The sequence below is a fragment of the Falco biarmicus genome, chromosome W (genome assembly GCF_023638135.1).
Source record: "Falco biarmicus isolate bFalBia1 chromosome W, bFalBia1.pri, whole genome shotgun sequence".
Classification (NCBI taxonomy): Eukaryota; Metazoa; Chordata; class Aves; order Falconiformes; family Falconidae; genus Falco; species Falco biarmicus.
In genome coordinates, this window is record NC_079310.1 from 2,120,884 (window position 1) to 2,143,158 (window position 22,275).

The following is a 22,275-nucleotide window of genomic DNA, read 5'->3' on the forward strand; positions in this document are numbered from 1 at the left end:
TGATTTCTGAGGGAAAATGCAGTGATATTTGGGAGAACAAAACCTATGAGGATTCAGTGCACAGGTGAATTCAGAGATAAATTAACATAAACCATATTTGCACTTTTTGCCAAGACAAAAAAAAATCTACTGACATCAGTAAGAATTGTGCCTACATAGAATGGAGCAGGATGGGTTGGCCTCCAAATTCTGCTAAGCAATTTACAAATAATTTTGTTAGGACATTTTAGTTGATCTTTAACCGTTCTTGGAGCATATGAAAGCTCTAGCAGCAAATTTCTTTGCTAAAAATACATTGTTCATTTCATGTGCTGTCCACCCATTTGGTATATATGAATTAATAAAATAAAATTTAAAAAATCAATCCACAGCCACACTAGATAAAATAAGAGACTCCCTAAATTTTTTATACAGTCCTTTCTATAAAATTGATTTTTTATTCTCTCCTTCAGATTTTTGCTTTTATTTATTAATTTTCAATATTTTAGCTTAGCAAATCCATGTGTCTGCTTTAAAAATAATGAAAATGCTTAAAATAATCAGAAAAAATCAGATGTTTAATGTCAATTAATATAGACTGTATAAACTATCACTATAAGATGCAATAATTAAAACATAGCATCAGCCTTACACCCTACCACATATAGAAATTGAAAATGTACTGCATTATGTACCTGCTCATTTATTTAGTCTGAATTTTAAAAATTAAAATCTGACAAGGGTTTAAAAATATATAACCACGCTTATGACTAGGGTCCATTTACTTTGTTAACAACATTTGGAGTTGGTTTTAATACACAAAATTAAAAGCTAGGTTTGCTTTTCAAGTTTCCAAGCAAATTTTATTTGTAATAAAGTGAAACTCAGCTAGAAACAAGAAAAAAATAGTTTTATTATCAATTTTAAGTGGGATATTAAAATTACTTAATAATAAACCCCCCTTTTATTTCTTTGAAGACAATGTAACCTGCCCTTAATACTTAGGAAATTTGAAAGTGACAGGCACACCTTGTTGAATAAATTTTTAGAGTTAATAATAATAACAAAAAATACTAAATCTTAGCTTCAGTTCTGTTTAAGGCACCATGTAATAGCCGAGGTACAATGATCCCTGATGTACATTCTTAAATGGCAATGGTCCATCTAGCCAACTATTCAAATTCAATGCAATTGGGAATAAGTACAAGTGAGGTGCACCAGTTACACTACCTTATTAATTTTTTGTAAAAATTTAAATTCACTTTAATAATCAGGAAATATATTTTGAAAAGAAAATGATGCAGGTTGCTATATTTCTTACATTCTATAAATTATCATTTACGAAAGCAGCAGATTGAACTAGTAGTAGGAAAAGATCTGGAATAGAAGAAAGTCATCCAAAAGGAATGTTTTCCTGTATGTCCAGTTCAGCATAAGTAGCATGTACACATAAAAAAAAAAATCAAGTCACTTCTTTTCTGGTTCAGTTTCTATCAACTACAGTACCACTCAACAACCAAAAGCATCTGTGCAGTGGTCTCAAATATAGAATCAGTAGTCTCCAAAACTAGAGGAACTGGCGTACATATAAAATCTGGAGCTGTTGATTTTAAAGGAAGCTTGTATTGTTTACATGGTGATCAGATAATTAGGTATTCCTACAGTGTACACATTACCACATTATTATAATTCTGTCACTCATTCCGCATTTGTAAATGCAGTGAAAACACTTCTTCCTTACAGAAAGAAAACAGTAGATCTTCCCAACCCTCCAACATGATAAAAATATCCCCTGAATGTTCACAATTTCATCAGTGTCTTCTAGTTATGTTCAATGAAAAGCACCTTTTATAATAAATTTGATGCGTCTGCTGTCAAATGAGTATGCTTCCAGTATAAGTCAAAGAAAGTATTTATTTTAATATTTCACAGAAGTGCATCTAATTGAAAACCTTTGTATATGAAACCATTATGACAAATAATTAACATTAAAATATTTTAAACTGAAAAAATAAGTAATTTTAATTTTAAGAGGACAAAAGCATTAACAGGAAAAGCTTGGCAAAAATCTTCATTGACACTTGAAACTACAAAACCTCATAATATCAAATAACCAATGTAAAATGATTTTGCTTACAATTTTTAAAAAAATATCCGGCAAAATGCATACACCCATTTCATTTCACAACTCCAATTAAAGGTAACATTCAGCACAGCTAAAATTTGATAAGTCAACTTTCAGACCTATTCTCCACCCTCTCCCTCCATTAAGTCCAGCATCAACAGAGCTAATGGAGTTGGGGGGTGCTTCAATATTAGACTGCAGTATATGTATTTCCAGTAGCACTGCACTGTCTAACAGTGTGAGTGTTTGTAACAATGTGCTCATTATGAAGTGGGTTCAGGAGGCTCTGCTCTACTCCACTCTCAAGCATTGGCTGCTGCATGCAGCCCACCTGAAATGCCTGGTTTAATTCTGTTTTCTCCCTCTTGGCTTGTGGCTCTCCGTTTCCATCCAGCTCTTCTTCTATTTCGCTTTCAACTTCGCTGCCCTCATCTGCACAAAAAAACAACCAAGAAAAATATAGCACAAAGGGAAAAAATCTAAATACAAGGGCCTTTATTTTGCAAATAACTTGAAATATGAAAACACAGGAAAGTATAGCAATCTTATAAAGTAGAAAATGAAAGCTCAACATTTTATTGGGAAAAGTCAATAAATACTACAGATAAATAGGGTAATTAACTCTTTCTAATGTTATTTCATTTTACTGATAAAGAAACTCAACTGAAGAGAGGTTGACTTGCTCCAAGTCATACAACCAGTGTAAGAATGGAGAACAAAATAAGACTTCAACCTACAAAGAGGACATAAACTCATTTCTTACTATTTCCTTCAGTAACAATTAGCAAGTTATTTGGTAAGTGCTTGGACCCAATTTTGCCATCTTCACTTATCAAACCCATCATTCAGTACAAATATAGATATATGTACATGCTCATCACCTCTTCCTTTTTCCAACTGTCCATCCCTTTCAACTCTCTCACCAGGATATACAGCTAAATTCTGGGTGAAATTTTGAAAAAATCTTGTGCAAATAATAAACATTTTAAAAAAGATTTTCCTATTAAGAACCTAGAGTATTCTAGTCATTATTATATAATATATATCAGGTGTAGCATATTGGACCCATATAATAGTAATATAAACATAAATTATGATACAGCTTTAGATTCTGCTTTACTATATTAAAAAAAATAAGAGCTTGTTTTGCTCCAAGAGACAAATTAGTTCTATATAAAATTATACATTTGAGAGATTTCACTGCTTACCTTTATCCATATTTCCAGGGGATGGAGCATTTAAATCACCAAACTGCAAAATAAACAATTAAAAGTGTGGACACAGTCTATGATGAAGCCAGTACTATGCTCCAATGGCTTGTGGCTAGTATGAAAGTGCATGCATGTGACTGCAGTCACATCCATAGTATACTAGTTCATTTTTCATTCCATCATATTAGTGTTCATATTAAGGAAATTAACATTAAAATAAAAATCCTCAGCAATTAAAACAATGGAATATAAACTTAAGCATATGTTTTTGCTTTTTATAGGGTGACTTACATCAAGGCCTTTGTTGCTTTGAGTGAGATATTTCTGATGTAGAATGCTGGAAAATATGACTGGTGTCCATTTTTAAACTGCAATATTTTAAACAAAAGCTCTTTTAAAAGTTCCCCTGAGAAGATGTGTCACTAAAGTCAGCTATAGTGTAGCAAAACTATATATAAGGTAAATAAATGGCACTGCTGAAAATAGGGTTTATGTTTATTACAGCATATTCTGCTAAGTAGTTTACTTATACAAAAAACAAAGTGAAAAGTTGCTCACAAGTAAAAAATGCAACCTTCCTTCCTCCCTCCCTTTCCTTATCTATCTACCCTTCTCTTAAATGAGAAGCAACAGATCATAATTTGATGAGTGAATCTCAAATGAAAGTACAATATTTAGATAAATATATGTCTAACTATACCTGATTCAGTCCTTTTCAGAAATACAGAAAGATAAAACTTCAGTGAACACTAAACCAGCATAAGCAGCAGCAGCCCTATCCTTCCAGGTTCCCTCACACATACTCCCTCCTCACCTCCCCATATCCATCCTTTCACCTTAAGTGTTCACATGGCCATGCAAAGAACTACATGACAGAACTGATCCAAGAAAAAAACCCACAATTGTAGTGGGATTATTTTGCACAGGATGAATTCTCTGATCCAGTTAATCACAGAACTGCCTGAGTACTTGTGCCAGCTAAGGAGATGGGAAAAGAGACAAGAGTGTTTTTCTCAGCTGCAAAGCTAGTTTATACTGGCTTGAAGTGTTTGTCAAACTAGCCTTAGTCTTTCCCATTTTATTTCAACCACAGTCAATAAATGCAGAGAAACACAAGAAGACATGCATTTAATGAATAGTAACATCTTCCCTGTTCCTCTCTCACCTCTAAAAGCTTTAGATTACATATTTTCTCTCTAAGATCATATCCATCTTCAGTTTACCAAAACATTATAGGAATTTCCACAGTACTTGTTTTTGTGTGTACACAGTTTTGGTGTACACCAAAAACATTACATTTAACATATAACATGTCTGTCAAGAAAACAAGAACGTAGCAATACTACGCTTTTGCAGTACTGTGCTATAAATGTAATAGCAGAGTTTAATGAAATATCTAATCAGAAACAGTAATATTTTTTTCTAAAACATGTCATATCAATCAAACTACAAATTAAACCAAGACTCCCCATCTCTATGAAAAAGTACATATTTTCATAATATTTAATGATATGATTTAATATATCCTGAGGGAAGAATATATCAAGTCATGTAAGGTGACTTACAAATTATCAGTAAGATAAAACATGATATAATGATCATCAAGTATTAAAACATTAAGCTTCAGTCTGGTGAACCATCTATCATACATCCACATCTATCAATTTTTTAGCACTTTAAATGTACAATTCCTTGATGATAACTCCTAAGATAATGTGAATTCTTAAACAACTCACGCAAAATTAATGGTTAGGTGAACTACTGAAAAACAAAGATCTGAGGTAAACTTCAGTTTGCAAATACCATGGACACATATAAGGCAGAGTGGTTCTGAATTGAGACTTTCGCTGTTTATTTTAAACAACATACATTGAAATATAGGCATGAAAATATGCCATGTCCCAATCCTGCAAGTACTTCTGTGCTACTTTCATTTCATGCATGTTGTTGTCAGTTGGCTCTTGTTAACAGTCACTCATCCAGCCATTGTCTTACTTCCCCATCCCCTGTCCAGAGGGACGGGAAGAAAATAGGAAGAACTTGAGTGAGAAAGCTCATGGACGAAGTTAAAGACAGGGAGATCACTTACCAATTACTGTCACTGGCAAAACAGACTTGAATTGGGGAATTTAACTTAATTTATTGCCATTACTGATTCAAGTAATGTGAAGCAAAAGCAAAAAACAACAAAATGTTTAAACACTTAAGGAAAACATCTTTCTTCCCCCTTTCCCAGGCTCAACTTTGCTCCAAGAACCTCTCTTCCCCCTGTGTTATTGTCCCAAGTTACATTCAATCCCTTCAGTGAGGCAATGGGTGGTGCAGGGGGGCTTGTGGTCAGTACATAGCGTTTTTTTCTCTCACACTCCTTCCTTCTCACATTTTTCCTTTGGTCCAGTGTGGGTTCTCCACAAGCTGCAGTTCCTTTGTGAATATCCCTCTGCTCTGGAGGTTCTCCACAGGCTGCAGGGAATATCTATTCCACCATGGAGCATCTCCTACTGGTCTGACCTTGGTGTTCCCTCTGCTGTTTCTCACTCTCTTTTATTCCTTCCTCTTGTGCCTGTCTCGTGTTTTCTGCCCTTTCTTAAATATGTTTTCACAGAGGCACCCAAAACTTTGCTGATTGGCTCAGCTTTGGCCTGTGGTGGTTTTGTTGCCAAGCCAGCTAGAACTGGCTCTATCCAGCACAGGGAAGTCCCTTACCTCTTCTCACAGAGGCCACCTCTGCAGCCCCCACCCTGCATGCCCCCTTCCCCAAAGCCTTGCCACTTACAACCGATACACATAAACAGTACCACTGAAACAAAACTAACTTCTGCATGTGAGCCATGTGAGCCACCCTTCTGAAGTCAATGGGACTACTCATTTGTGTAAATATTTGTATTGGAATTTTAAGTATGTGTAAATAAGTGTAAACAGATCCCTGAAAGCATTTTCTATTATTCTGTTCCTTTATTATTTTCATATAAACTATTTAGTTTTCAAGAATTCAAAAAAGTAGGGTTCTACCTAGTAGATTGATTTACTTTTTTTTCTTTTTTTTTTGAGCAAGCTCATTTGCAGAGGATCAGTGTTAGAAGTCACTGTGTTTTAAGTACTCTGAAAATCAATCCGTCAAGGAAACATGAATTAAGGTATATAACCCAAATTTGAAGATGTCAATGTATTTGCAAATCAATCTGCAACAGTTATATTACAAAATATCCAATAACTCCATGTAAACATTAAAAAAAAATTGTAGATGGATATCCAAATTGATCACTAAATTCACCAATCCATTGTCTTGCATATTATCTTACCTCTCCCATAACTGCGATAGGTGTCTCTCCTGTTGCCTGAGCAACACGATGTTCTACTAAGTAAAACATGTACTCATCATAAAGCAAGCGGATCAGATGAAAAGAGCCAAAGCTAGCAGCACTGCGTAAGGTTAAATCTCGAATCACCATTGAGCTATTTAAATATGGGGAAAAAATTATGAAATAAATATTACAATTCTTCAATAATTTATTCATATGGAATATGCACATCAAGAATAATATATTTTAAAGTAATGCTATCCACAAACAGCTCATTTGTGGTGTCTTCAGAAAGAAATGTCTGGGAAAGACAACTATTTGCCTCTCCCCTTTTCCTGAAAGCATGGTTGGAGACCACATTACACAACTAGAAGCTAAATTTTCAAAAAGACAGGAAGGGCTTAATTTCGGTATATGCACAATTACCAATATGTGAGCACATGTAAAAACTGACCTTAGTGGAAGTTCTTTGTTAAAATTTTAAACAATAAAATTGTATTAAGATTATTTATTTTTAAACAAAGTAGTCCTTCAAAATATTGTCTGTTGTGCTCACATTCCTAGTTCAAAGTTTTAATTGGTATGATTTTTAAACTTGTAGAATTTAAATAAGTTTGTGTATACCTTATAATAGAAAAATGAAGATTGTGGATGAAAACTTCCTTATGATACCCTCAGAAAGTAGATGCTACAATGTACCATTTTGAAAAAAAAACCCAACTAGCTTTACTATGATAACTGATACAGTAGAAGATGACATGGAATATTTGTCTTGATGTTCTTTTTACACATTAAAAAATATTTTGTTTTCCCTACATAATGAAAATAGAAGCCATGGTATTTTAATAAATAGTATTAAGAACATTGGCTTTAAAATTGTATAGCAATTCAATCAAAAATGTTTCATAGCATGTTTCCAAATCAGGATAAAATTCTAACCTCATTACACTTGAACAAGACCTTTAAAATAATATACAAGGATCATTTAATCCACTGCTGAGTTACACTAGTCCTGTGTTTAATGTTAACAACACAAATTTTATTTGGGGGGGAGGATCTTCATTTCTTGGGAACTATTGTCTGATATTAATTTTGCCAACATTATTACAGCAAACAGTTCAGAAAAAAATAAAATAGCTAAAATAATTTAGAAGACTATTAAGAACTACCTGTAGAAAGACCATTTTAAAAGAAATTGCCGTGCTGCTTTAGGAAAGCTAGGTCTTCCTTCATATGGTTTCAACGCTTGCATCATTACATTATCAAGCCACGCAGCCCACTGCTCCAGAGTGCTCTGCTGCTGAAGAGTCATCTTGAAATCTGTTTCTAGTCTTTGAACCATATTGTCATCACACTGACACACCCAGGAAGCCTGTTCCTGTTACAACACATGGCAAACATGAAAGCAGAACACAAAGTGTAAATTATTCTTAAAGACTGAATAATTACATGCAAAGGATGAAATACACTTATTAGGCAAACTAATGAGTATTTTTATTTTCATGTGTCTCAATTTTTTTGGAAGAATATGAGAGTAAGGAACCCAAAGTATAAAAATGGGCATCAAATAAAGCACATACAAAAATATAATGGAAAAAGCACAAATACATTGCAGTGTTCCATATTAATTTTAAAGAAATAATTTTTTACTTCAATTTCAGGGATTTTCAGGCTTGAGACTATGAGAACAAGGAGTGGAAAGGGCAGTCAAATGGAAGTTGAGAGAGTAAGAAATAAAGAGGAACCAAGAAACCAAAGTGCCATGATTCCTATTGCTTTGAAGGAGTTAAGACCAAATACAATTTCTGTTACATTTTTTAATCACCTCACTTAAAAAGAGCTTTGTTTTATAGGCAAAAAAGGATTGTCGTTTTTATCTATAGTTTGTCATATATAACACGTTGCTTAATGAGTAATATAAATAGCACACAATTGGACAAACACAGTCCATGTAAAATAATGAGCAATTCACAGTATTATCATGGAATGTAATGATATTACATTTTCAAGTTTAAATAAGACCAATAGGATGCTTCTGTATAATGGAACTTAGAGAAAACCAATACTGATTTAATATAAGCCATATTCTTAAACTCTGGCTATCACATCTGAAGTTAACATCTCAACATTCATAGACCTTATATCTTACCACAAAACAATACTTAATATACCATATATTTGGTCACATATTGAATCTTAGGTAGTTTACACACCATTATACAATATAACTATATCTGTGTTAAATTATATTTATTCAAAGGTCTTTGCAACAAGCAAAAAGAATTTAACTGTTGCTAGTGAACTTCTGAAGTTCTATTAAAATAAAGTGTGTCAAAATGTTTGTTCATGAAAGAAGACAAATGTATGACTACCAGTAATATGGGCCATGTCAGTTAGTTGACCAACAAGAGAAAAAAAAATGTTGTTTCTTCTAAGGAGAAGAAAGAGGTAAAAGGGAAACCTTTTTTTAAACCTAATCAAAAATAATAAATTCTTGTTTTACAGATAACTGTAAATTAGTTCTAACCAGATGCTTAGGAAAGGTTGGAAATGTAAACAAAAACAATTAAAGAAAGTATACTAATGATATTGTCTTTGATATAAAAATAAATGCAACAACAATCTGCACTAGAAATAGTGCTGTATGATCAATATTTTTTTATGGAAGATCAGAAGCTATGCTACTATCCAAGATCTCATTTTCAGGTATTGTTCATGCTGTTCATTCTAAGAACACATGTACTTTATGCTTTCATCTGCATTAAATAAGAATTGGCAGAATATATGGTCTGTAAGATAAGAAGCTCTCAGAGAAAATGGAAATAGATAATGGCTCTGAGGTTTTATTTTCCTTACAGCCAAAATCTAAGCTAGAAAGTTTCAACTGAATCACTGCATATATAAAAATCAGAATGTTCCCACTTATTTTTCTTGATGGAATAACAAGAACTAACAATAAAAATAAAAATTTGGGGGGGAAATAACATTTTTTTTTAAATCTGTTTTTTAAAGCCACAGGTACCTGTACATTGGCAAAATCGACACGGTTGAGATCACTGAGCATCTGGTTGATCTGAGAAGTGTTCTGAAGCACAGCCCGAGCTGCCTGAGCCAGGTGGTTAAGAGATGTGTATCTTCTTAAAGTCTGGGCAAAGGCACTTACAGCGGCAACCTATGAAGAAATCCATTTATCTTAAAACATTGTATTAACAACAGGACTTCTGTTTCATCTATTACAATTTTAATATTGCAGTATTAATTTATGAGCCCTCAAATATTGAAATTCACATATAATGCAATAAATCCAGTTTTTCTTATTACTATTTTTGGCAAAATAAAGTTATTTCCAATCCCATGTTTCATGTTTGAAGATCAACATAAATATGACATTTAGCATAAAAGTTAAAAAGCTGCTACTTTTACAACTTAAATAAGATGCAGTGTACAACTGCATAAAGTAAAGAAAATGTAGCAAATTTTGTTTACCTTGGTTTGTATCGTTTTCTGTGGAATACTGTTCATGGCACTGGAAAGCCAACCTTCAAGGCTTTTTGCAAAATTGCGAATGGCTTGGGTCAAGGCACCTAAACATTAAAGAATAAAAATAAAAAGAAGATGGCAAGGTGCGTCTCTTGAAACCTTTTGCATCCTCATTTAACCTTTTCCCACACACTCTCCTGTTGCCTGATTTTCTCCACATAGCGTATTACAGACATGCAGCACAAAATTACATTTTGTGTTATTTAGTAATTGTGAGAACAGGGATGTCCCGTGACTGAGAGTATTGTTTAGAAACCATTAGATGCACTAAAGCACTAGTCATTCTTTTTATAAGGTAAACTATCCTATATTTCTGGTGTTCTTGTTTACAGGTACAGCAAGTACAGACTGTGCAACAGGTACAGCATGTCTACCCAGCCCAAGTTCAGTATGTGGAGGGAAGTGACACAGTCTACACAAATGGAACAATGTAAGTTGGTTATTGATCAAAATTAGAATGATTACTAAAATAAGAAGTTAAATGCACATTCTTTTAAAGACATCATATGGACTACTGTATTTTAAGTAGCAAAGAAAAATGTTTAAACAAAAACTTTATTTTTTGTCTTATTAAATCATTATTTGGGCAAAGCCAAGTTGAATTCACACCACTTGAATTAATCTAAAATGAATTCAGGTAATTGTTACAGTTGAACATAGTGTGAAGCATTTTGTTGTTTGGGGAAAAAACTTAAGTTTATGGACAAGTTTTAAGTTATGCTGATAGGAAGGATTATCTAAATTTGTTATAATATGATCATCTGTGTAATAAAGAAGTCTTTGTGTGGGCCTCCTGTTCTTCTGGTTGAAATTCTACTGGCAATTGCTGAGGCAGCTGCAGTCATTACTTACAGAAAACAATTATGTAACTTCTTTACTGTTTAGTGTAATGGATACATATTTAATTTCTTTCCAAAGGAAGGAAGGGAGAGGAATGAGAATATGTCTTTTTGCTTGTCTCTTAGAATATTCTGTTTCACGTGCTTTGTTTACCTTGGTTTGTATCATTCTCTGTGGAATACTGTTCATGGCACTGGAAAGCCAACCTTCAAGGCTTTTTGCAAAATTTGCTGATTTTCTTTGCTCTTATCTAATCAATCTTCTGTCTTAAATGGGTCTGTTAAGATGTGCTTATTATTAACAATGACCAATGTGCCAATGTGTCCTTGTTTAAGATACTGTAAAAACTGAAAGTCGCTCATAACATTGTTAAACTGTAATCAGAGACTGAAAATTTCTATGTAGGATGCCTTATCAGGCTAACTTGTTTTTGAAAAATGTCGGCCAAAGACACTGAACTGTTGAGACAGAAGAAAATATATTTCTTCATCCACCCTTGTGTAAGCTTTTCTTTTAAACGCTCTAGTACTTCTACTCTTTCAATTATGGACATGAAACCAAGCAGTGATGTTGGGAGCGTGTGGTTTATTGCCGCTCATGAAATTTTGCCTGAGTTTATAGCTCAAATATATTAAGCAGAGGATTATGTTTGTTTTACCCTATTTATATGTTAAATGCTCCAAAGACCAATGGATGTGCTCCAAGTGGTCCTAAATGGGGCATCTCTTTGCAGCTGTTGCTTCTGCTATTAATTATGTCAACTCTGGGTTCTAGTGCCTAATCTATGAACAAAAAGTCTATTCTATTCCATATACAGGGCTAGGATATAAGGTTGAAGGAAGCTATCCTATTAAAGCATTGAAAGGAGCAAGTACTAAACCTGCGGTGGGAATGGAAAATGTTCTATGACTATTAACATGGATATTCTTTCATTCTCCTTTTATAGCCATGTGCTAGCCTGATTCCAACAGAACCCTCAAGCCCTCCCAGAATTCATTTACACGTGAAAACAGCAACTAGGGCCAGTCAGTGAGGAGGAAAGGAAAACATGAGTTGGCTGGTTAACTATGATCCAGTAAGCAGGAAAGGGTTCTGGTCTTAGATAAAGAGCTCATGAAAGTGACTGGAAAGGCAAGAGCCAAGTACCAGTGGGTGGAAAGAAGAAAGTATGGTGGCAGACATACAAATCTAACAAAGAGCCAAAATGCGTGGTTGCCTGGGAAAAAGAACTTTAAAAACCAAACCAAAATAAAAACACTGACCAGAAAAGTTGCCTCCGTACAGGAGATGATGCCTATATGATTTTCCTGATATAACTGCTAATGATTTCATTTATAGATAGTACCTTAAAAGGAGATGGAAGGAGGAGCTGGCTGACACAACATAACTTGTAGTGCTATTTCATCCATCTGTAAACTGTATTTTAGTATAGTTGATAATTTATCATAGAAAAATTTAGGTTGTAAGGTAACTCCGGAGGTGATCTAGTCTAACCCTCTGCTCAAAGCAGGTCTAATTAGATCAGGTTGCTCAAGGACTTGTCCCATCAAGTCGTGTACACCTCCAAGGATAGAGGTTCCACACCCTTTCTGTTCCTGTATTTGACCACCCTCATGGAAAAAAAGTGTTTTCCTAATACCTAACCAGAACTTCCCATATTACAACTTGCATTCATTTCTTCCTGTCCTATTGTTGTGCACCTCTGAGAAGCGTCTGGCTCTGTCTTCTCTGTATCCTCCCATCAGGTAGTTGTAGAGAGCAAAAAGGTATCCCCTGAACCTTATCTTCTCCAAGCCGAACAGGCCTAGTTCTCTCAGCCTCTCCTCATATGTTATGTTCTCCAGCCCCCTGAACATCTTTGTGGTCCTCTGCTGGACTTGTTCCAGTCTGTCCACATCTCTCTTGTACCAGGGAGCCCAAAACTGGACACAGGACTCCAGATACAGTCTCACCTGTGCTAAACAGAGGGTAAGGATCACTTCCCTCAGCCTGCTGGCTACACTCTTGGTAACACAGCCCAGGATGCATTTGTCCACTTTTCTGCAAGGACCAGTGGATGGAAAGAAGAAAGCACAGTGACAGACACACAAATCTAACAGTCAAAATGCTGCTGGCTTATATTCAGCTTGCTTTCCACCAGGATCCTCAGGTTCTTCTCTGCAAAGTTGCTCTGTAGAGAGTCAGCCCCCCCCCCCAGTCTATATTGCTGCATGGGATTATTCCTTCCCAGATGCAAGATATGGCATTTGTCCATGTTAAACTTCATGAGGATCCCATCAGTCCGTTTCTCTGGCCTTTCCAGGTCCCTCTGACCTCCAGCATATAGAGCACACACACACCCCCTCCCATTTGGTGTCATCTGCAAACTTGCTGAGAATGCATTCTGTCCCATCATCCAAGTCACTAATGAAGACCTTAAACAGCATTGGTCCCAGTACTGATCCCTGAGAGACCCCGCTAGTTACTGGCCCACAGCTGGACTTTGCACCACAGATGACAACTCCTTGAGCCCAGCAGTCTAGGCAATTTTTCCACCCACCTTATTGTTCACTTATTCAGCCCCTATCTCAAAAGTTTGGTGATACAGAGATTATGGGAGACTGTGTGAAAGGCCTTTCTTCAGTCAAGGTATACAACATCCACTGCCTCTCCTTGTCCACAGTGCCAGTCACCTTGTCATAGAAAGCAATGAGTTTAGTCAGGCATGATTTGCCCTTAGTAAATCCCTGTTGGCTGCTCCCAATCACCTTCTTGTCCTTCATGTATTTACAAATAGCTTTCAGGAGGATTTGTTCCATAACCTTTCTGGGGACTGAGGTGAGGCTGACTGGCCTGTAGGTCCCGGTATCCTCCTAGTTGTCCTTGAAGAAGCGTGTGATATGACTTTTTCCCAGTCATCGTGAACTTCCCCCAGTTGCTGCGACCTTTTGAGGATGATAGAGAGTTGCCTTGCAATGACATCAGTCAGCTCCTTCAGCACCCTTGGATGCATCCCACCTGGTCCCATGGGCTTGTGTGCATCTAGAAGGCTTAAGTGCTCCTTAACTGCATCTTCCTAGCTACAGGAGACCGATTTCCAGCAAGCTCTAGCAGTTTTAACAGGTTCTGTCAGGTGTTCTTGATTAAAGAGGGCATTGAGCTTTTGTTCCAGCTGACTCCTGATTAGGTACAGTCAAGCACCCTTTCAGCAAATACTAGGAGTGGCCTATATAAGCGCCAGCCTAGAGCACAATGAACAGTCAGCAGTTTGTTACAGGAAATGGTCTCCAGCAGCTGTTAGGGCAACTGTCCCTGGAGCGTCAGAGGCCTTGGTCTAGGTGAAGCTCCAGAAAGAGGATACAGTTCTGTAGGTCTCGGGCTGTAGGATGTGCCTGGGGTTTTGCTGATGCTGGGGCAGTAGAAGATAGTCTTATAGCCTGCAGGTGGTGTGTGCTTGTTAAGGATCTGTGTTGCCATGTAAAGGAGTTACGGGAGGAGGTCAGCAGACTGTATAGCATCAGAGATGATAAGAAAGAGATTGACCAGTTCTCCTCTGAAATCCTGTAGCTTCAAGAGCCCGAACCCCCAACTGTACTGAAGGGGCAGGAGAGTTTGTGCTTATTGGGTTGGGAAGTGGAGACTCCCGTGATGGTGGAGGGTGGAAGCTTGTGACCTCTGGCATCGGGAGGAAGGCTCCCCCTCCACCTGAAGATTTGCAACTACAAAATAGAATTAGTGCCCTCATAGCAGATGAGGAGCTGGGAGGTCTGTCAAACAAAACATCGATGCTGGGTGAACCTGAGTCATGAAGTAGTGAGTAACTTACTACTGAGGGGCATGGAGACTCCCACGTGCTGAACTGACCAATTGTTTAGGGAGGTGGGCTTGGATGTGGGACATGGTTGAAATCCTGCTAAGGCTTCTCTGGCCCTCAGGTTATTCATCTCTGCTGCTCTTCCATGTAGGCACCAATGATACTGCCAAGGGGAAACCTACCTGGAAAGTGTCAAGTGTGGCTATATGACTGGGGGAAATGGACAAGGACAGGGGGGGCTCGTTAATGTTCTTCTTGATCTTACTGGTGAGGGGAAAGAGCTTGAGGATGAGTGGATGGATCCTGCAGGTCAACAATTGGGGGTGTGACTGGTGCTGGCAGCAAGGTTTTCAGTTTTTACAGAATCACAGAATGGTTGAGGTTGGAAGGGACTTCTGGAGGTCATCTTGTCCAACCCCCTGCTCAAGCAGAGCCACCTAGAGCCAGTTTCCCAGGAATATGTCCAGATGGCTTTTGAATATCTCTATGGAGGGAGACTCCACAATCTCTCTGGGCAACCTGCTCCAGTGCTCAGTTACCCTCATAGTAAAAGAGCCTTATGGCCAGATGGAACCTCCTGTATTTCTTTTTGTGCCCATTGCCTCTTGTCCTGTCACTAGGTACCAATGAAAAGAGCCTGACTCCATCTTCTAGGCACCTTCCCTTCAGGTATTTATATACATTGAGAAGATTCCCACCCCAAGCTTTCTCTTCCTTAGGCTAAAGAGTCCTAGCTCTCTCAGCCTTTCTTCATAGGAGACATGCTCCATTCCCTTAATCATCTTCATGTCCCATCATTGGACTCTTTTCAGTATGTCGATGTCTCTCTTGTACCGGGGAGCCCAGAAGTGGACACAGGACTCCAGGTACACAGTACTCAACTGGTGCTGAATAAAGGGGAAGGATCACCTACCTGGACCTACTGGTAATAATTTGCCTAATGCATCCCAGGATACCGTTAGCCCTCTTTGTGGCAAGGGCACATTGCTGTCTCATGTTCAACCTGGTGTCCACCAGGACCCCCAGGTCCTTTTCTGCAAAGCTGCTTTCCAGATGGGTGGCCCCCCTGGCATGTACCAGTGCGTGGGGTTGTTCCTCCCCAAGGGCAGGACTTGGCACTTCCCCTTGTTGAACTGCATGAGGTTCCTCTCAGCCCATTTCTCCATCTTGTCAAGGTCCCTCTGGATGGCAGCACAGCCCTGCGATGTATCAGCCTCTATTCCCAGTTCTGTGTCATCAGCCAACTTGCTGAGGGTACGCTCTGCCCCATCATCCAGATCACTAATGAAGACATTGAACAGTACTGGACCCAGTATTGATCACTGGGGTACACTGCTATTTACTGTCCTCCAACTAGACTTTCTGCCACTATGACCATGGGATCCTCTTTGAGGATGGAGGACTGCTAGGGAGAGACCGAATCCACATGACCAAGTGGGGCACAAACAGCTTTGCCAACCTGGCAAGGAGAGCTTTACACTAGGAATGATGTGGAAGGGATGACCAACAGTCAAGTGAGGAAGTCATAGATAGTCACTGGATGGGCAAGCAAAGGATGTGGGGTAAGCAAGAGGGACCTCATAATCAACAAAACAGGGTTGAAAGTGGACCACTTCAAGCATATGCACATAACTAAGGAAGTGTCAGGAGATCAGCATTATGGGAAAGCTTTCATGCCCTTTTGGGGAAATTGGTACGACTGGATGCCTCTCCAAAGTGCCTGCACACTTATGCATGCAACATGGGGGAAAATAGGAGGAATTAGATGTCTCTGATCACTTGCAGGGCTATGACCTCAGGGATCACAGAGATATTGTGGAATGGCTCATACAAGTTGATGCTGCAATGGATGGATGCAGAATCTTTAGGGAAAACAAGCCAAGAAAGTGCTCTATATGAAAGAGGATCTGGAATGCATGGAGATTTGTCTAGGGATGGATGATAAGCCAGTTGAGAGCTTAAGGGTCTGGATTAGATGACATACCAGCGTGGGTGATGATGTGGGTATCTGATACAGACTGCCTGATCGGGAGGAAGTAGATGAAGTCTTGTGGTGGGTTGACCGTGGCTGGCTGCCAGGTGCCCGCCAAGCTGCTCTATCACTTCTCAACAGAATGGGGGAGAAAAATGTGATGAAAAGCTCATGGGTCGAGATAAGGATAGGGACATCATTCAGCATTTATTGTCACAGGCAAAACAGACTTGGCTTGGGGGAGATTAGTTTATTGCCAATTAAACAGAGTAGGATAATGAGGAATAGGAACAAATCTAAAAACACCATCTCCCCACCCCTCCCTTTTTCCCAGGCGCAACTTTGCTCCCAACTCTTCTACCTCCTCCCTCTGAGAGGTGCATGGGGATGGGGAATGGGGGTTGCGGTCAGTTCATAATGTTTTGTCTCTGCCTTCTCCTTCTTCCTCATGCTCTTTCCCCTGCTCCAGTGTGGGGTCCCTCCCACGGGAGACAGTCCTTCATGACCTTCATGCTTCACCATGGTCTTCACCACGGGCTGCAGGGGAATCTCTGCTCTGGCACCTGGAGCACCTCCTCCCCCTCTTTCTTCACTGACCTTGGTGTCTGCAGAGTTGTTTCTCTCACGTATTCTCACTCCTTTCTCCCAGCTGCTGTTGTGCAGCAGACTTTACCCTTTCTTAAATATGTTATCACAGAGGTGCTACCACTGTCTCTGATTGGCTCAGACTTTGGCCAGCAGTGGGTCCATCTTGGAGCCAGCTGAAACTGGCTCCTTCTGACATGGGGACAGTTTCTGGTGTCCTCTCATAGAAGCTGTCCCTGCACCCCCCACCTCTACCAATACCTTGCCATGTAAAACCAATACAGGTTGTCTTCAGGCAACTGGAATAAGCCTCATGTTCGCAGGCTCTGGTTCTCATGAGAGACTTGAACAACCCCAATATCTGCTAGAGGGACAACAAAGCGGGGCACAAGCAACCCAGGAGGACAGTTAAGCAATGCAACTGGTTGTCCAGAGAAGTTTGTGTAGTTTCCATCCTTAGATCTTTTCAAGACCTGAGTGGGTAAATCCCTGAGCAAACTGGTCTGAATTCAGCATTGACCATGCTTTGAGCAGGAGGTTGGACTAGAGACCTCCTGAGGTTCCTTCCAAGCTGAATTATTCTTTGATTCTATATTATGTAACAATTATTTAGTTTCTGATTTAACAAACAGAACTGGACACTTCACCTAAGACCCTTTAAAAAAACCTTATGATCAGCAGTGAAAATTCTTTTTGGCATTCCTACAGGTACATCAGTAATTGCAGCAATTGTTTCCTATCTCCTGAAAGCTTCCATCATTAATTTTCCACCTTCAGTTTTTGCCTGAGTGCTTTTGCTTTTAAAGAGCGAAGACCTGCAGGAAATGGCAATTATTGTAATACTGTGGTTTCCTCAAGTAAGCTCAAAGTACCCCAAACCATTGCCAACATGCTGTTTATTTTAGTTCCGAAGAACAAAATGCAATGTGCAGTGTTCAAAGACAGTATCAATAAGCAATATATAAGAATGTGTTTAACTAACAGAAGGTAGGATTGCTCTTACTGCTGTGAAATCTTGGTGGTGAAGAACGAGTGCTGCTACAGTAATGAAGAAGAAAAAACTAGAAAAGGGAGATCATATTATCTTTAAATGAGTCGTGTGTCGTCGTCCCGTCTGTCCGTCCCCCCCCATCTAAGAAGAAACAGTGCAAGTAAAGACTGGATTTTGTTTATGAGGCAAAACACCATGTTTTGTAGAGTAAGAATGAATGGTTAATGGAAGTCACCTAATGTGAGAAATGCTCTTTTTCAACTTGAGTAATTGATTAATTCTGTAATTAGGAGCTTCCGCTAGCAAAGTTAGCCAATTTACTTATAAAGAAAGAAATATTTTATTTTTCACAGCATCCTTTTCTTCAAATTTGTAGTGATAACTAGTTTATGTAACTGCCCCCAAATGTGGATGCTCATCTGAAATTTAATTTGGATTTATAAAACTTCTTAACTTCTGTATGAGCTCCATGGAACAGGCTTTTTTGTCTTTTTTTTTTTTCCTTTCTTTTTCTTTCTTGAGGTTTCCAGGCAAAGAACAAACACTCTTTTGCACTGTCAATCATCTAACCCACTTATGCTTCTACATAAACATTTTTTGTATGCACTTACTAATTAACTAAGCATTCATTCATGTTAATTTATTACCTTCAGGATAAGAGTCAAAGTATAAGGAATACTGTAAATAATGTGTCAATGATATTTAGTTCTTTAAGGAATTATTATTTTTTTCTGGACAAATGCTATGTAAAACACCTAACATAAGATCTTTTTCACCCCACTGTATTACAGGATGATCTGTTTTAAAAAATATGTGTGGAAAGCAGCAGCTCAGTGTCATCCTGATTTAAAAAAGAAAAAAAAAAGTCTTTAGCTATGAAGAAAGAGGAATTCTAAGTTCTAAATAAATAGTATTCCCTCTTTCTAGCTAAACACTGTATTATTAGAGAAAAGACAGTGGCTCTGGTCTTTTGCTAGAATCATTAGATAATAATCAATGTTACTCCTGACTCAGGTAAAGAGTGTTTGACTTCTTTTTAAACAAAGAATTTGGGCTTTTTCCTACACAGTAGGTTTTCATCCATTTTGTGGCCACTAAAAGCTTTTCACAAAAATTTCAACTGACCAAATTTTACATAGAGCTTGTTTTTCAAAAAGGTTTTTCCTCACTGTTAATTTCTTTTATGGTAATATTTATTAGGAAGTTATGTGACAGAGTAGGTTTTGAGGATTATTCCTCATCCCCCCAATATTGAAAATCAGGAAAAGAAAAAAAAAAGATGAAAGTCATAAAAATAGAATTATCAGTTTACATCCTTACTAAATTAAATACATTTTTCCCATTTGTTTGGCTACCTGCTGTTGGTAACTTTCTGATTATCCAGAGAAAAAGAAAACTGCCTATGGTGGGGTATTTCTACAAAGCAGTACTGGCAGATATTTTCCTGAGTTGGTTCTTACAGCATAGCTAACAGAGGCAGCTAACATGCAGCACTTTGCTCAGAAGGGGACCAGAAACTTTGCAGAGAACAGCATCCATGTCCTGAGCAACGGTGTTAATGTGTCACAGGGCACCAACTCCAGCCATCAGAGCAACTATCCCTATAATGTCAGAGGCCTCAATCCAGACCGAACTCCCGAGGGAAGATGCAGCTCTCAGAGTACAATGAGTGCCTGGGGTCTCTCACTAAGGCTGGGGCAGAGTGAGACGGTTTCCTTGCCTGCAGGAGGTGTGCAGTGGTACAGTTGGCAGCTGCCAAGGAGGTGCTGGAAGAGGTCAGCAGACTACGTGATATCAGAGACAGTGAGAAAGAGATCAACTGGATCTTTTTCGAGACCCTGTAGCCTGAGCCCTCAGCTGCATTGAAGGAGGATCAGGTGGCCTGTGCTTATTGGGTTAGGAAATGGTGAAGGCTGGAAGCTTGTGGCTTCTGGCAACAGGAAGAAGGCTCCTGCTCCACCTGCATATCTCCAACTAAAGAACAGGTTCAGTACCCTCACAGCAGATGAGGGTCTGGGAACTCTGTCCAATGAAGCATTCGAGCTAACTAAGTCTGAGCCATGCAGCAGCACCAGAAGGAAGTGGCAAGTGACAATAGTGGGAGATACCATGCTGTAGGGGACGGGGGCCCACATCTGCTGACCTGACCTGATGTGTTGGGAGGTTTACTGCTTGCTGGGGGTTGGAGACGGGATGCTGTGGAGATACTGCCAAGGTTTGTTCATCCCTCAGACTATTGCTACTTGCGAATCTTCACATGGGCACCAACGATACTGCCGGAGGAGACCTGGAGCATATCAAGTGTGACTACGTGCATCTGGAGTCAATGGTCAAGGGCATGGGGGTCCAGGTAGTGTTCTCCTTGATCTTTCCAGTGAGAAGCAAGGGCTTGAGGAGGAACGGAAGGATCCTTTGGGTCAACAGTTGGTTGCCCAGCTGGGGATGACAATTGGTATTTGTATTTTACGACCATGGGGACCCTTCTTTAAGGACTGAAGACTGCTAGAGAGAGATGGGATCCACCTGACCAAGTGGGGCAAAACCATCTTTACCAACAGGCTGGCCAGCTTGGTGAAGAGAACTTTAGACTAGAAATGACAGAGGAGGGAGATGACGACCCACAATCAAGCGAGGGAGTGGTGGAATGGGTTGGCAAGCAAAGGGTGCAGGGTGTTATGGAAAAGAGAGAGCTTGTAATCAGCAAAACAGGGCTGAAGGAGAGACACTCTGCTGGACACAATTCTTACAAACAAGGAAGCTTTTCTTACAATTCTTACAAAGTGGTCGGTGATGTGAAGGTTGGGGGGGCAGCCTGGGCTGCATTGACCATGAGATGGTGGAGTTGAGAATACTGAGAGGAGGGAACAAGGCACATGGCAGGATCACAACTCAAAACTTCAGGAGAGCAGACTTTGGCCTGTGCAGGGACCTGCTTGGAAGAATCCCATGGGAGACAGTCCTGGAGAGCAGAGGGGGTCCAGGAGACCTGTTTGATATTCAAGGATCACCTCCTGAAGCTCAAGAATGGTCCATCACAATGAGCAGGAAATCAAGCAAAGGTGGCAGGTCTTCATGGACAAACAAAGAGCTCCCAACTAAACTGAAACACGAAAAGGAAGCATACAGGAGCTGGGAAAAGGGGCAAGTGACCCAGGAGGAATGCAGGGACACTGTCCAAGTGTGCAGAGATGGGGCTAGGAAAGCCAAAGACCACCTGGAGTTGAAATTGGTGAGGGATGTGAAGGTCAACATTAAGGGTTTCTACAGGTACATCAGCAGCAAAATGAAGACCAGAGAAAATGTGGGCCTGCTGCTGAATCAGGTGGGGGACCTGATGGAATACTGAGGTACTGAATGCCGCCTTCACCTCAGTCTTTACTGGTAAGGATTGCCTTCAGGAATCCCAGGCCTCTGAGACCAGAGGGAAAGTCTGCAGCAAGGAAGAATTCTCTTCAATAGAGGAGGACCCAGTTAGGGAAACATTTAAACAAACCGAAGATGCACAAGTTCATGGGACCTGATGGGATGCACCCATCCCATCAGTGCTAAGGGAGCTGGCTGATGTCATTGCGAGGCCACTCTCAATTATCTTTGAACGGTCATGGTGATCAGGGGAGATTCCTGAGGACTCAAAGAAAGCAAATGACACTCTAGTCTTCAAGAAGGGCAAGAAGGAGGATCTGGGGAACTACAGGATGGTCAGCTTCACCTCTATTCCTGGGAAGATGATGGAGAAAATAGTCCTGGAAGCCATTTCCAAAGAAGGTGCTTGGTAGGAATCAGCCTGGATTTAGGAGCGGGAGATCATGCCTGACCAATATGATAAGTCTTCTACAATGAGTCAACTAGCTTGGCGGACAAGGGGAGAGCAGCGGATGCTGTTCATCTTGACTTTAGCAAGGCTTTCGACACTGTCCCCCATAACATCCTCATAGAC

The 22,275-nt window shown here is 39.3% G+C and overlaps 1 protein-coding gene across 2 annotated transcripts in view; it reads right to left on the minus strand.

The window, feature by feature from the left end:
• Positions 1–1,873: 1,873 nt before the first annotated feature.
• LOC130142041 (transcription factor RFX3-like) overlaps positions 1,874–22,275 on the minus strand; it is a 194,026-nt gene continuing 173,624 nt past the window's right edge. The window contains exons 12-17 of one of the 2 annotated variants that reach the window (XM_056323454.1): positions 10,104–10,201; positions 9,640–9,789; positions 7,787–7,995; positions 6,618–6,771; positions 3,313–3,355; positions 1,874–2,536 (exon numbers count right to left, since the gene is read on the minus strand). In XM_056323454.1, coding sequence (XP_056179429.1) covers positions 2,295–2,536; positions 3,313–3,355; positions 6,618–6,771; positions 7,787–7,995; positions 9,640–9,789; positions 10,104–10,201 — 896 coding nt within the window. In that variant the 3' untranslated portion in view covers positions 1,874–2,294. The remainder of the gene's footprint in view (positions 2,537–3,312; positions 3,356–6,617; positions 6,772–7,786; positions 7,996–9,639; positions 9,790–10,103; positions 10,202–22,275) is intronic. The other variant, XM_056323455.1, reaches the window with a different exon arrangement.